Below are 14,785 nucleotides of genomic sequence, written 5' to 3' on the forward strand. Positions count from 1 at the left end.
GCAGCCAGATTTTGTTCATTTCCATGGTTTCCTCCTTTCTGTTGAAATTGTCCACACAAATTGTGGATTTCAGTGGCTTCTCTGTGTAGCATGACATGGTGGTTGTGAGAGTGGTCCAGCATTTCAGTGTTTTTCAAATAATATGCTGCGTCCAGGTTGGTTCATGGAAACCAAAACAAAGGATTTCCCCCATGCAGAAATCAGCCAGGCTTTAAAGCTGCAAGGCTTTTCAATGCTAATCAATGGGGTTAATTGCGACATTCACACTTTTCTCAAGCAGACAAGGGTTCGATTCATTGTAATTGAATGTATCTTATGTTGTTGTATTTTATTGTTGCGTTATTGTTGCATGTAAGCCACCACAAGTAGTACCTTGGGGAAGCTGGGGCAGGATATAAGAATAAACTTTTTATAATCTGGATACCAGTATTTTTAAAAAGCTATAAAATCAGGACAGTAAATAAAGAACAACACCCAGAAATCAGGGGAATTCCAATCAGGGCCAACAAAGGATTTCCCCAGGCAGGAAGCAGCCAGGCTTTGAAGCTGCAAGGCTATTCAATGCCTCCAACAGAAGAGTTCTTTCTCCCGCCCTGGACCTTCCACAGATATATAAACATCACTTGCTTAGTTTCCACAAACCTCACAACCTCTGAGGATGCCTGCCACAGATGTGGGCGAAACGTCAGGAGAGAATGCTTCTGGAACATAACTATACAGCTTGGAAAACTCACAGCAACCCAGTGATTTCCGCCATGAAAACCTTCCACAACAAGTAATCTGTTTGGTATTACTTAAATAAATTGTTAATTTGGACTGCAATGGTAAATCAATTGGGAAAAAGTCTCAGTGAATGGCACTTCTGGGTAAAATGCATCTACACTGTAGAATTAACGCAGTTTGATTCCTCTTTAACTGCCATGGCTCAATGCTATCGAATCTTAGGAGTTGCAGCTTCAGGAGAACTTTATTTTTAGCTGCCAAGGAGTGATGGAGCCGCAACGAAATCATTCCCAAACAACAGAGCTAGAAACCGAGGAAAAACAACAACACTCATACACTTTGGAATGACAAAGAGACAGGTCTTGGCTCACGAAAAGAACGGTTATTAATGATGTCTTAAAAAAAAACCCAAGAAATACGACGACTAATAAATTACAAGAGTAATTAAAGTGAAGGCTGGAAACAGAACAAGGTGTGACTCCACTGGGAAACCAATCCTTCCCCTTCCTTCCAAAAAATCGTTGGCTACATTTCCGGGAGAGACATTATTATTATTATTATTATTATTATTATTATTATTATTATTATTATTATTATTATTATTATTGTCATCGTGTTGTCGAAGGCTTTCATGACCGAAATCACTGGGTTGCTAATTGTTTCCTGTCTGGAATTCCCTTGTTTTCTGAATGTTGTCCTTTATTTACTGTCCTGATTTTGGAGTTTTTAAAAATCCTGGTAGCCAGATTTTATTCATTTTCATGCTTTCCTCCTTTCTCTTGAAATTGTTGTGGATTTCAATGAAACATGAAACAACCAGGACCAGCTAACACCTCCCAACAAAGGATTCCCCCAGGAAGGAATTAGCCAGACTTTGAAGCTGCGATGCTTTTCAGTGCTAATCAAGTTGATTAATTGCAACATTCACACTTGCCTCTAATAGTCAGAGTTCTTTCTCCCACGGATATATAAATCTCACTTGCCTAGTCTCCAATATACTTCACAACCTCTGAGGATATCTGCCATAGGTGTAGGCGAAACGTCAGGAGAGAATGCTTCTGGAACATGGCCGTACAGTGCGGGAAACTCACAGCAACTCAGAAAGAACAATCTCTATGCAATGAACTGGAACTCCTTTGACTCCCTCCTTCCAGACACCGAAGCCATAGATGTGGGCGAAACGTCAGGAGAGAATGCTTCTGGAACATAGCCATACAGAGGGGAAAACTCACAGCAACTCATAATTATTATCTCTTGACTGAGAGGTAAAGCAGCTCACAACATGCAGGAAAAAAACGCAATGCAATTAAACATAGTATATAAATACAGTATTAAAATCGAATTTAGCATCCAAGTCAATTAAAATACACGATGGATCCCTTTCTGTGTTTACATTTGCTGCCTTGCTTTCCTTTTGACTTCTTTTCTTTCTAAAGGCTCAACAGAGGTTTTAAATCTGTGTATTTTATGTCACGATTCTGTGTTTTTAAGCTATGTTGTCATCCGCCTCCAGCCATGGGGAGAGGCGGGTAAGAAATTAGAGTATTATTATTGTTATTATTATCTTTATTACTAATCAGAAACAAGGAAGAAGACTCATCCAGGCTTTATTTGTGTGTATCCTTAAAATATATGTCGGGATATAAACGAGTGCTTAGTCAAACTGGAACGAAATCAGGCAAGGAGTTCTTAACGAGAACACCAACACATTATAGTTATATATGTGTATATAATTGGAAAGATATGAACGAAAAACATTATAATATATATGGGGTGAGCTCCCGCTGTTAGCCCCAGCTTTTGCCAACCTAGCATGCAAACATGCAAATGTGAGTAGATCAATAGGTAACTCCAGGAGGTGTATAGGACCTTGGAGGTGTATAGGGACAACGCCGGCTCTTCGGCCTGAGTCCCTTCGGGGAGATAGAGCGGTATATAAATAAAGTTATTATTATTTTATTATGACACAGCAAACAAGATAGATATGCTGGATTTTGTATCACAAAATCACAAGTCGAACACTTCCCAAGCGTCTAGGACTGTGTGATGTATTTTCGGATGATGCACGCAGATCCCAGTAGGGTGGCCTTTTGCAGTTGGCAGATCGTAAATTTGTCAATGTCTATTGTTTCCAAATGCCGGCTGAGATCTTTTGGCATGGCACCCAGTGTGCCCATCACCACCGGGACCACCTGCACTGGTTTCTGCCAAAGTCTTTGAAGTTCAATCTTGAGGTCCTGATAGCGGCTGAGTTTATTATTATTATTATTATTATTATTATTATTATTATTATTATTATTATTATTATTATTTATGGAATTATTATTATTATTATTCGGCTTAGAAATCGAGATGACCACCAATCCCCAGAGTCGGACACGACTGGACTTAATGTCAGAGGAAAACCTTTATCCTATCTTATACACACACAAACACACATATACAGCTAAGACATGGTTTCTACTTTACCTGGAACTTCAAACTACTTGTTGGGGCTTTATATCTATATCATCTTTCCAATTATTATACACCTATATTATTATACACACACATATAAAGCCTCCACAAGTAGTTTGAAGTCCTAGGTTATGTAGAAATCATGTCTTAGCTGAATGTGTCAGAGAAATAGCGACGGTCGGATCAAGTGAGATTTGACTGAAGCGACACGAGGATGATCGGTTCATTCTTCAGAAAATTAGTCCATAATTTACCAGTCAGAGGAGTGACAGGTCGAAACGCCTTGAGATCTCCTCCCGAAGGGAAGAAGGGAGAGAGGAAGGGAAGGGAAGGAGAGATGGAGAAAAGAAGGAAGGAAGGAAAAGGATGGAAGGAAGGACAGAAGGGAAGAAGAAAGGAAAAAGGGAGGAAGGAAGGAAAGGAGGGAGGGAAGGAAAGGGAAGGGAAAGAAAGAAGGAAGGGGGGAAGGAAAAGAGGAAGGGAAGGAAGGAAGAAGGAAGGAAGGAAAAAGGGAGGAAGGAAGGGAAGGAAGGAAAGGAGGGAGGGAAGGAAGGAAGAAGGAAGGAAGGAAAAAGGGAGGAAGGAAGGGAAGGAAGGAAAGGAGGGAGGGAAGGAAAGGAAGAATGGAAAGAAGGAAGCGGGAAGGAAAGGAGGAAGGGAAGGAAGGAAGAAGGAAGGAAAAAGGGAGGGAAGGAAAGGGAAGGGAAAGAAAGAAGGAAGGGGGAAGGAAAGGAGGAAGGGAAGGAAGGAAGAAGGAAGGAAAAAGGGAGGGAAGGAAAGGGAAGGGAAAGAAAGAAGGAAGGGGGAAGGAAAGGAGGAAGGGAAGGAAGGAAGAAGGAAGGAAAAAGGGAGGAAGGAAGGGAAGGAAGGAAAGGAGGGAGGGAAGGAAAGGAAGAATGGAAAGAAGGAAGGGGAAGGAAAGGAGGAAGGGAAGGAAGGAAGAAGGAAGGGAAAAGGGAGGGAAGGAAAGGGAAGGGAAAGAAAGAAGGAAGGGGGAAGGAAAGGAGGAAGGGAAGGAAGGAAGAAGGAAGGAAAAAGGGAGGGAAGGAAAGGGAAGGGAAAGAAAGAAGGAAGGGGGAAGGAAAGGAGAAAGGGAAGGAAGGAAGAAGGTAGGAAAAAGGGAGGAAGGCAGGAAGGAAGGAAAGGAGGGAGGGAAGGAAAGGAAGAATGGAAAGAAGGAAGGGGGAAGGAAAGGAGGAAGGGAAGGAAGGAAGAAGGAAGGAAAAGGGGAGGGAAGGAAAGGGAAGGGAAAGAAAGAAGGAAGGGGGAAGGAAAGGAGGAAGGGAAGGAAGGAAAGAAAGAAAGGAGGGTAGGAAGGGAAGGGAAAGAAGGAAGGAAGGAAAGAAGGAAGGAAAGAGAGAGGGAGGAAGGAAAGAAGGAAGGAAAGAAGGGAGGGAGGGAAAGAAGAAAGGAAGGGAAGGAAGGGGGAAGGAAAAAGGGAGGAAGGAAGGAAGGAAGGAAGGAAAGGAGGGAGGGAAGGGAAGGAAGAAGGGAAAGAAGAAAGGAAGGGAAGGAAGGGAGAAGGAAAGGAGGAAGGGAAGGAAGGAAGGAAAAAGGGAGGAAGGCAGGAAGAAAGGGAAGGAAAGGAAGAAGGGAAAGAAGGAAGGGGAAGGAAAGGAGGAAGGGAAGGGAGAAAAAAGGAAGGAAAAGGGAAGGAAAGGAGGAAGGGATGGAAGGAAGAAGGAAGGAAAGAAAGGAGGGAGGGAAGGAAGAGAAGGGAAAGAAGAGAGGAAGGACAGAAGAGGAAGGAAGGGAAAAAAGGGAGGAAGGAAGGGGAAAAAGGAGGGAAGGAAGCAAAGGGAAGGGAAGAGAAGGAAGGGAGGAAAGAAGAGGGGGAGGACAGAAGGAAAGAAGGAAGGAAAAAGAGAGGAAGGGAAGGAGGGAGGGAGGAATCCATACAATATGGTCCGAATTCGAACCCAGGACTCTTCCCCATCCCGAGGGAGAAAGGAAGGGCGGGGGAAGAAGGCACCCCCCCTCGACCCACCCCCGAAATCTTAAAATAGGAGTGATTGACAGGCGCCGAATCCTCGGCGGGAGAGGCGCGGCGGGTTATAAAGGGGCGGGAGGCTGCGGAGGAGGAGGAGGAGGAGGCTGGAGCCACAGGAGGAAGAGACGCAGGAGGCGAAGCGGCGGAGGAAGGAGGCGGACGGGCCGGGAGCGCGGGAGGGGAGGGGGCTTGGTCTCGGAGCCCTGGGCCCCTCTTTGGCCCCGGTGCCAGCCATGCACTGTCCCGGCGAGGCCCCCGGGCAGCAGCTCAAGGCAGGCAGGAGGCGCTACAAGACCTTCATGATCGACGAGATCCTCTCCAAGGAGACCTGCCACTACTTCGAGAAGCTCTCGCTCTACTCCGTCGGGCCCTCGCTCCTCGTCCGGCCCAAAGCCCTCCACTCCTGCTCCGGTAAGAGACACCCCCCTTTGACCCCCAGGTTTCCAACTTCACTAGACAAAGGGATCTTGGAGCATCTTGGAGATTCAGGGGAAGAAGTTGGTTGGTAGCATCACCATTGGGTCTACACCAGGAATGGTCCAACTTGGGCCATGCAGATGTGTTGGACTCCAACTCCCACCATTCCTCGCAGCCTCAGGCCCCTTCCTTTTCCCCCTCAGCCGCTTAAGCGGCTGAGGGGGAAAAGGAAGGGGCCTGAGGCTGCGAGGAATGGTGGGAGTTGGAGTCCAAAACATCTGCATGGCCCAAGTTGGACCATTCCTAGTCTACATCAAAACTTTCCGAACTGTATCTTGCTCCAGGTTGGTGTCTCAACCACATGACAGGTGACCATAACTGAAACCTTGACTTGAAACAAGTCATATCTTTCCATGTTGTGCCTCCCCATATATCTCATTATGTATGTGTGGATATCTCTTCGCCTCTGTTCGCTCGTAAAACCGAATGACCGTGTCGCGAAAGGACGCAAGTCTCAAAAGTGTGCCACCAACACAAAATGTTTGGAAAACACTCCTCTACACTGACCATACAACGCAGTTCTATGGCAAACTCTCCACGAGGAAGTTTGGTGGCTTCAGGATGAGCCGCCCGGAAATGTTTTGTGTTGAATGTCCTTGGAATAAATAAGGATAGGGTAAAGGTTTTCTCCTGACATTAAGTCTAGTTGTGTCTGACTCTGGGGGTTGGTGCTCATCTCCATTTCTAGGCCAAAGAGCCAGCATTGTCCGTAGACACCTCCAAGGCCGTGTGGCCGGCATGACTCCATGGAGTGCTGTTATCTTCCCGCCGGAGCGGTACCTATTGATCTACTCACATTGGCATGTTTTTGAACTGCTAGGTTGGCAGAAGCTGGGGCTAACACTGGGAGCTCACTCCGCTCATCAGATTCGAACTGCCAACCTTTCGGTCAGCAAATTCAGCAGCTCAGCGGTTTAATCTGCTACATCATCGGAGGCTGCCCAGAATAAATAAATATAGTAGAGTCTCACTTATCCAAGCTAAACGGGCTGGCAGAAGCTTGGATAAGCGAATATCTTAGATAATAAGGAGAGATTAAGGAAAAGCCTATTAAACATCAAATTAGGTTATGGTTTTACGAATTAAGCACCAAAACATCATGTTATACAACAAATTTTACAGAAAAAGTAGTTCAATATGCAGTAATGTTATGTTGTAATTACTGTATTTACGAATTTAGCACCAAAATATCATGATTTATTGAAAACATTGACTACAAAAATGGCTTGGATTATCCAGAAGCTTGGATAAGTGAGACTCTACTGTACATAAAATATTTGGAAATATACTTTAGGTTTCTGAAGTGAAGGCAATGTGGCCAAGGGGTTGTAAATACAGCCAAGGTATCAAGAGATCTATCATGATTTTCAGCATCCCAAACTTTGAAATGTTAACAATTTGAGGGCTGAAGGAATGTTTCCTTGAAAAGGCAAAATTGTTATTGCAGTGAGCCAGTGTCTTAATTTAATTCTTCCTGGTGTAAGTCCCTTGCCGCATTACAAAATGAGGTGGATTTAAAATATAGCAGTAGCTTTAATTCAGATTTATGAATGTTGGAGCTTCTTCAGATGCATTCCAAGAGTTCAAAATTAATGCCACAGACATTGCAGCAGTTATATGATGGTAGGAGTGGAATCTAGCCCAAATCCACCCAAATCTCAAAGATGCTGCTGAGCTCCCTCCTGAGTCGCAATTTCTGTTCTCTATGGGTTTGTTTACAACTGTGGTTGAATGTTATTTTTCTTAAAAAGTGGCAGTAATTTGCTTGGAGCAATGCACACATGCTAGGAAAGGAGCACAAATCCTCCTGCAAAAGAAAATGAAATTTTATAAGCCCTTTTTTGTGGCATTACTTTGTGGCTGCCATTTAGATGGGGAAAAAGAGACACTTATTCTTGCCATAAGTTTTCCAGAGGTGACAGATGTGCAGACAGCGATTGGTCCATTCTGTGCTTTCAATTAGCAATTAGGGGCCTGTGGATTAAATCACTTCACTTGAAAGAAATATTTTTGTATTTTCCCATGTATTGATTAATTGATTATACAGTAGAGTCTCACTTATCCAACGTAAACGGCAGAATGTTGGATAAGTGAATATGTTGGATAATAAGGAGGAATTAAGAAAAAGCCTATTAAACATCAAATTAGGTTATGATTTTACAAATTAAGCACCAAAACAGCATGTTATACAACAAATTTGACAGAAAAAGTAGTTCAATACGCAGTAATGCTATGTAGTAATTACTGTATTTATGAATTTAGCACCAAAATATCACGATGTATTGAAAACATTGACTACAAAAATGCGTTGGATAATCCAGAATGTTGGATAAGTGAGACTCTACTGTATATTCAGGGCTGCTGTGGCAATACTCAATAAGTTAGAAATATTAAAATAGTACAGTTTTTGTCAACCTAGGAGCAATCTGGTTGGCAGGATTGTGGCATCCTCTACCAGTAATCCTGTAAGTTATTTGCTGATCAGGGCTGCATATAAATTAAATAATTTCCAATAAAGCAATTTCCTCCTCTTCCCCAAAGATTCACTAAACAATTCTTTCTAATCTGTGATTCTGTATAAAAACAAGTCAGTTACTATATTAATATTTTTACAATTAGCATCCATCAATGGCTAAATGACTATATTGGATGCAGCCGTAAACTCTTCTGCTTCTTTCTCTTCCTATGATGAGCACATAAGTCTGAAAACAATGGACTTTGCAGGGGTTGAAAGCTACTCCAAGCTCAGAACATAATTGAACATTTGTATCCAAGATAAGTTAATTAAAAATGCATTAACTATCACTTATTTCCATTTGGAATTCCACAAATGAGGACTTCTAGAGTGGAAAAGAAGGAGGACTCAGATTATGTGCAAAGTGTGGTTAATTCCTATGTGAATGATTGTGAGTAACTTAAAATGAATGGCAGTGATTTCTGGCTTCATCAGCCTGGAATAAAAAGGTCTATGTTTTGTCGAAGGCTTTCATGACCAGAATCACTGTGTTGCTGTGAATTTTCCGTGCTGTATGGCTATGTTCCAGAAGCATTCTCTCCTGACGTTTTGCCCACATCTATGGCAGTAGATGTGGGCAAAACGTCAGAAGAGAATGCTTCTGGAACATAGCCATACAGCATGGAAAACTCACAGCAACCCAAAAAAAGTCTACATTTGGAAGTTTCAGAGTTGGACAAGTGTGTAGCTGAGGATTTGAACTAGTTGGGCCAAAGGCTCTTAAAGCAAGAGATCCTTCTTCCATAGAAAACTTAGAAGAATGAAATGTCCTTGCCTGAATTTGGACTTCCTTGGTGTGTTGACCATCAAATGTTCTGGACTCTGGATCCCCCCTACCCAGTCTTTATTTGTGTGTGATGTGGAATCCAGTCTTTAGCTGGACTGAACTGGTTTGCAGTTGTCCTGTCCTTCACATGTTCAAGTTGTGTTTTAAAATTCAGATGTAATTCCTTAGTAGTGTTGCTGGACCTTTATCGGAGAGAGCAAAGTTGGTTTGGCTTTGATTCATTGGGTGACTGTTGGAAAGTTCTTATTTCTTAGCCTAATCTATCTCAGTGATGGTTGAGAGAAAAAAAAATAGCAACTTAACTGCCTCTGTAGAATACATGGGTGAAAAATGTAGTGTCTTCTGTGTGAGATCTGACATTATTGCCTTTTCTTTCCTTAATTGACATTCCTGATGTTACTTTCAGTTAGAAGAAGAGTTAGCTGCAAACTGTCAACCCAGGATTGAATTGAGAAAAAAAACGTTGGTTTAAATTGTTCAGTTGGATACATTTGCTGTCCCGTGAGAGGTATATTATGGGTTGAGATCACGCAGGGGCTCTAAATAGCAAAATCCAAGTTTGTGATTCACCACTGAGAAAACATTCTGATTGAATACCTAAACTGGACAAAATTGAGAATTAGAGAAGAGTGGCTTCCAAATCTTTAAACAACTCAAATGTCAGAAATGAGAACTTAAAGCCACAACTGCCTTTAAGTTCTTGATTATTTTGATTATTTTACAATGGAGTAACATGTGTAAGCCTTTGAAAATAAACTGGGAAATATATATAAGAAAAGATATGCATTTGAAGTGTTTGAAAGGAACCAATTCAGAAATAGTTGAACATTGAATGGCACTTTGAAGTTTTTGCTGATTTTACTACAGAGAAGTCCTGTTCAAAATTATGCAGATTGGTGCTGAATCAAACCCAAGGTCTTTCGATATAAGTTTCCCTACAAAACATATAAAACAGAATGTACATAGAACAAAACACAAGTATCACATTTCTCAAGTGCTGAAGCAAAAGAAGATGTAGACTTGACTTGTTTAATCAAAGCCAGTGTCTGTTTGATTCACCAATCGGGCGCTAAACTACCTATAGAAAATGAATAAGAAAACTCCCACAATTACAATTTAATGCAACACTGGTGGTGCTTTCTCTGTCAGTTTTGGAGAATCATATTTCCTTCTGTCTGTTGTTTCTTTACAATAGCCACAAGTAACTTTTAGAAAATGAATTAATTGTAAAATGAATATTTACACCAACCACATTATCTGGTACAGATTGTGACTATGTTCAATGAGACTTGCTTGTACATTAATATCATTGCACTACAGCCTGAGATCCAAGTTTTTAGGGTTTTTAGATGCCCAAAACCATTAAATTATTCTGGAATTTCAGTATTTTAAGAAGCAATGTGCTGCATGGCTTTGAAACTGTGCTGTGTGCAGCACATTGGCGGCACATTATTTTCACTGTTTTGTTATTTCTGGTAATAATATTACTACTGTTCTGTCGTACTTGGATGGAAGATTACCAAAGCATGCCAGATACTGTAGCTTCAATTTGCAAAAAAGGCAAAACAGCCTTCTGAGTATTCCTTGCTTAAGAAAACCCTATGAGATTCATTAAGTTGCCATAAATCGGCAAGCAACTTGAAAGCACATATGCTCTGAAACATACACTGCTTTTGGTATCATCCTTATCAGTAGAAATGTAGATAAATAAGTCATATAACTATTTAATACAGAGGCTTCAGAGTCACTGCAGTGGATATCTATATTGGTTTTATAGTTAGTACCTCTCGCTGATTTTCTGTCTGATGAAGAAGTTGCTTTTCTATCTAGACCAAAGTCCTAAACACATGGATTAAGGAGATAAAAGCATTACGAAACTCAGCGAAATGTATTTTTGAGTAAATGAGCTTAGGAAATGATGAGCTTAGTAATAGTTTTTGGCTGAAAGGCGATAGTTTCCAGCTGCCGCTGATGAGATTCCGACCATTTGGGATTCACCGATTTCGTTCTCAAAAATGTTTTGTCATTATATCTCAGTCTGGAGAATAAATTGCATAGTATAAACAGCCCAAAAGATTAATTAGATTGTTAGAAAATTACTTAGAGGCCAACCCTTCCTGTCTGCGCAGACTTCATTTTCAGAGCGACTCATAGACAATTACCATTCTTGCTGCAATATTATCTTGTCATTTCTATCTCCATATCAATATCCATTGAGTATTCTCTTTTATGTCATCAGAATTGAGCCAAGAATTTTGGAGTAAATCCTTACTAAAGATATGCAGGCAAGATTTTGTTTTATTGTTATTTTTACTGAAGTTTGGATCCTTTAGAAGCGTTGTGCTCATCTGGATTAGTAAATGCAACTCCATTAGCGTGTCTGATCTGCTCGAAATCATGAATTACCATTCCGTTCAGAAACCCCAAAACAACTTCTGGAATGATTAAAAAAACTCTGTAAGTTTCAAATGCCACTAAAATTGCAGTTGTTCCATGCTGGGAATAATACTCATTAAATAAAGGTATGCTAACTTCCTCATAAACATGCACTTTAAAGTGACATTTATTTTTCTACATTGTGTGAAAGATTGATTCTATATAGTTTTAAAAAAAACCAATAAGGGCAGCCAGTAGAGTTAATATCCTCACATTCTAAATATTCTCATATTTTAAAATATTCTCACAAACTTTCCATATTTGCAGTTCAGAATACCAAATTAATATTGACTAACTTTCAGCAGATATTTGATCCCAAATCCAAAATACTTCATGAAATCACTTTTCTGAGGCGGAGAGGAACAAACAATTTTAAAAGACACGTGTTTCAGTTTCTTAATGAATTTTTGACACACAATTTCTTACGCATAATTCTTGGCGTTAGGAAGAGTGAGCAAAATACCTAGGGGTTACTCACTTTAGTTTTGCAAGAATGATTCAACCTGTTGTAAAATGCAATGATTCAGTGTCTATTCATGGATGGTGTATGTTTTAAACTCTGAGGTGTTTAGTTTATTCACAATATCTTTATGCTTGAAAAAAATTTAGAAGTTATTTGAGTCATCGCATTTGATTCACACAATTAGTTCCCATGTATTTATTACGGATTACCACTGAAATATAGAAATCATTGAGTGAGATTGGCTACAATATGAAAACTGGGAACTTTTGACCAACTGGATTAAAAGAAAACCATTGATGCTTCCTTTTATGCTACTATGAGTTACTTTATTTCAGACTTTTGTTTATATTTTTCTGACCCTACAATGCAGGAATAAGGGACAACTATTCTTGCAAGTTCAAGTAGATTTTGCCAAGAAATTGTTTTAAACTGCATTTTTGAATTCCAAGTTGACTTATAGCACAAATCTTCTTTAGCCAGTATGGTGTAGTGATTTATATGTTTTATGATTTTATGTTTATATGTTTTAAATGCATTTATGTGATTGTATTTTATTGTGTATTGCTGGGTTTAGTCCCCATGTGAGTCTCTGTGAGTCCCTTCGGGGTGGGATATAAGAATAAAGTTATTTATTTATATTTAAGCATTGGGGTGCAACTGTTGAGATCAGGGTCCCGATTCCTGTTCTGGGTGATCTTCAGCAAGTTATATTCTCTTAGCATCAGATAAAGATAAAGGTAAAGACTTTCTGAACCAATCTTGCCAAGAAAACTCCATGATAGGTTTACATTTTTTGCCTTTGTCAACTTGATATAGACACAGGGTTTATTCCCATCCCAATTTGCACTTCCAAGAATTTGCAGCATTTTATCGGTCACCTCGTGTTTACAATATTTATATGGTGCACCTTACCCAGTCTACTTTTTACAACCTCTCCGTTTTAATCCATGTTTTTATTAGTTCTTGTCATTTGTTTTTATTGGCTAATGTTTAAATTTTTATAATTGTGCATGTTTTTTGTCTATTGTTGTGTTTTATATTGCTATTGTTTTTATTTGGGCTTGGCCCCATGTAAGCCGCCCTGAGTCCCCTTTGGGGAGATAGAGGCGGGGTATAAAAATAAAGTTATTATTATTATTAATATTATTTTATTATGACACAGCAAACAAGATAGATATGCTGGATTTCATATCACAAAATCACAAGTCGAACACTTCCCAAGTGTCTAGGACTGTGTGATGTATTTTTGGATGATGTGCGCAGATCTCAGCAGGGTGGCCTTTTGCAGTTGGCAGATCGTAATTTTGTCAATGTCTATTGTTTCCAAATGCCGGCTGAGATCTTTTGGCACGGCATCCAGTGTGCCGATCACCACCGGGACCACCTGCACTGGTTTCTGCCAGAGTCTTTAAAGTTCAATCTTGAGGTCCTGATAGCGACTGAGTTTTTCCTGTTGTTTTTCGTCAATGCGACTGTTACCTGGGATGGCAACATCAATGATCCAAACCTTTTTCTTTTCCACAACTGTGATGTCTGGTGTGTTGTGTTCCAGAACTTTGTCAGTCTGGATTCGGAAGTCCCACAGTATCTTTGCATGCTCATTTTCCAATCCTTTTTCAGGTTTGTGATCCCACCAGTTCTTTGCTGCTGGAAGGTGGTACTTGAGGCATAAGTTCCAATAAATCATTTGGGCTACGTAGTTGTGCCTCTGTTGTTGTTGTTGTTGTTGTTGTTGTTGTTGTTGTTGTTATTATTATAGGTTTGGCTTAGGGTTTTCATAAATCTGAATAGACTGAAAGACACAGAAACCAAACCAAAATAAAAAAAACCTCGCTTTATGTATTTGAAATCTGGCAGGCTCATACGTCTTCATGTTAAACTGTGTCTTGAACCTCCATCCATTTCTACAAAGCAAGCAAACAAACAAACAAATAAGTGATAGCTATTTGTTGATTTCTAGTCATGACAGTTTTTGAAGTGGACTTCCAGTGGAGTCTGTTTTCCATGTGAAGGGTCCAAACTGAATCTTGTAGTTCACGCAAACTCTTTTTCAAAAATAGCAAGAAAGGATGCAAGAGACAGTGCATGCAATTGGATGCAATTGCACTCAACCAGAATGTATTGTAGCAAGATCTTCACAGAAAGGTGGATTATAAGGGAGTGAAGGAGAAAGAGAGAGAGAGAGAGAGAGAGAGAGAGAGAGAGCAAACCACTTGGGTTTTCAGAGGAACCCAATTTCAGAATTGAAGTATTTCAAATTAGAGGCTTCCCGTGCCTCTAAACATGACAATTAAAGTCTGATTTGCAAGGCTGTCCCCGAGAAGGGAAACATCCACTGATCAAGGAAATGAAAATAACATGCATACATACATATGAAATTAATAGGACTGTAATTAGAGCTGAATGGCTGATTTAAACTCTTGCCTATTTCAGCACTCCTAAACTACGCTTCCAAAAATAGGAAGTCCTGCGCAACTTACGAGACTGTTGCAAAATGCTGCCTCGCGGGAAAAGTGTTGTCTTGTATATTTTTTACATTTGGGTAGATTTCTTCACATTTAATGGACTGACTTCTGTGTCCTCCCATTGCTGGAGATTGTAATGTGAAAAGGAGACGACAGCCTGTAACTCTGTCCAAGTGTGACCGCTCTTAATTGAAACTGTGTAAAGTTTGCCCAGATATTACAGCAGTGTCTGCTGCAAAGAATGCTTGGAATAATAATCTTCATAATTAATCACTTCATCTTCACAGCTGTGCAGCAGGGACAGATCTTTCTTGCGTCGGGAGTCAAATCTCTTAGTATTTGTATTGGCCGGAGTGGCAACAATCTCTTTGTTTCATCTTGGAGTCACTTGGCTGATAGGGTCAAATATGCCTTTCCAATATTTTTGGAGATCCCACTGTGACTGGAATGAGATAAGATGTCTGCAGACTTA

General features: G+C 40.4%; 2 protein-coding genes across 2 annotated transcripts in view; one reads left to right on the plus strand and one right to left on the minus strand.

Moving 5' to 3' along the window:
• Window positions 1-14,785, minus strand: part of LOC134293432 (uncharacterized) — a 451,452-nt gene that overhangs the window by 143,274 nt on the left and 293,393 nt on the right. The gene's annotated exons all lie outside the window — the stretch shown is intronic.
• Window positions 5,245-14,785, plus strand: part of barx2 (BARX homeobox 2) — a 51,562-nt gene continuing 42,021 nt past the window's right edge. Inside the window, exon 1 of the mRNA XM_062961132.1 lies at window positions 5,245-5,581. Within this exon, the coding sequence (XP_062817202.1) occupies window positions 5,404-5,581 (178 nt within the window). The 5' untranslated portion in view covers window positions 5,245-5,403. The remainder of the gene's footprint in view (window positions 5,582-14,785) is intronic.

This window comes from Anolis carolinensis, unplaced genomic scaffold (assembly GCF_035594765.1).
Source record: "Anolis carolinensis isolate JA03-04 unplaced genomic scaffold, rAnoCar3.1.pri scaffold_8, whole genome shotgun sequence".
Taxonomy (NCBI): domain Eukaryota; kingdom Metazoa; phylum Chordata; class Lepidosauria; order Squamata; family Dactyloidae; genus Anolis; species Anolis carolinensis.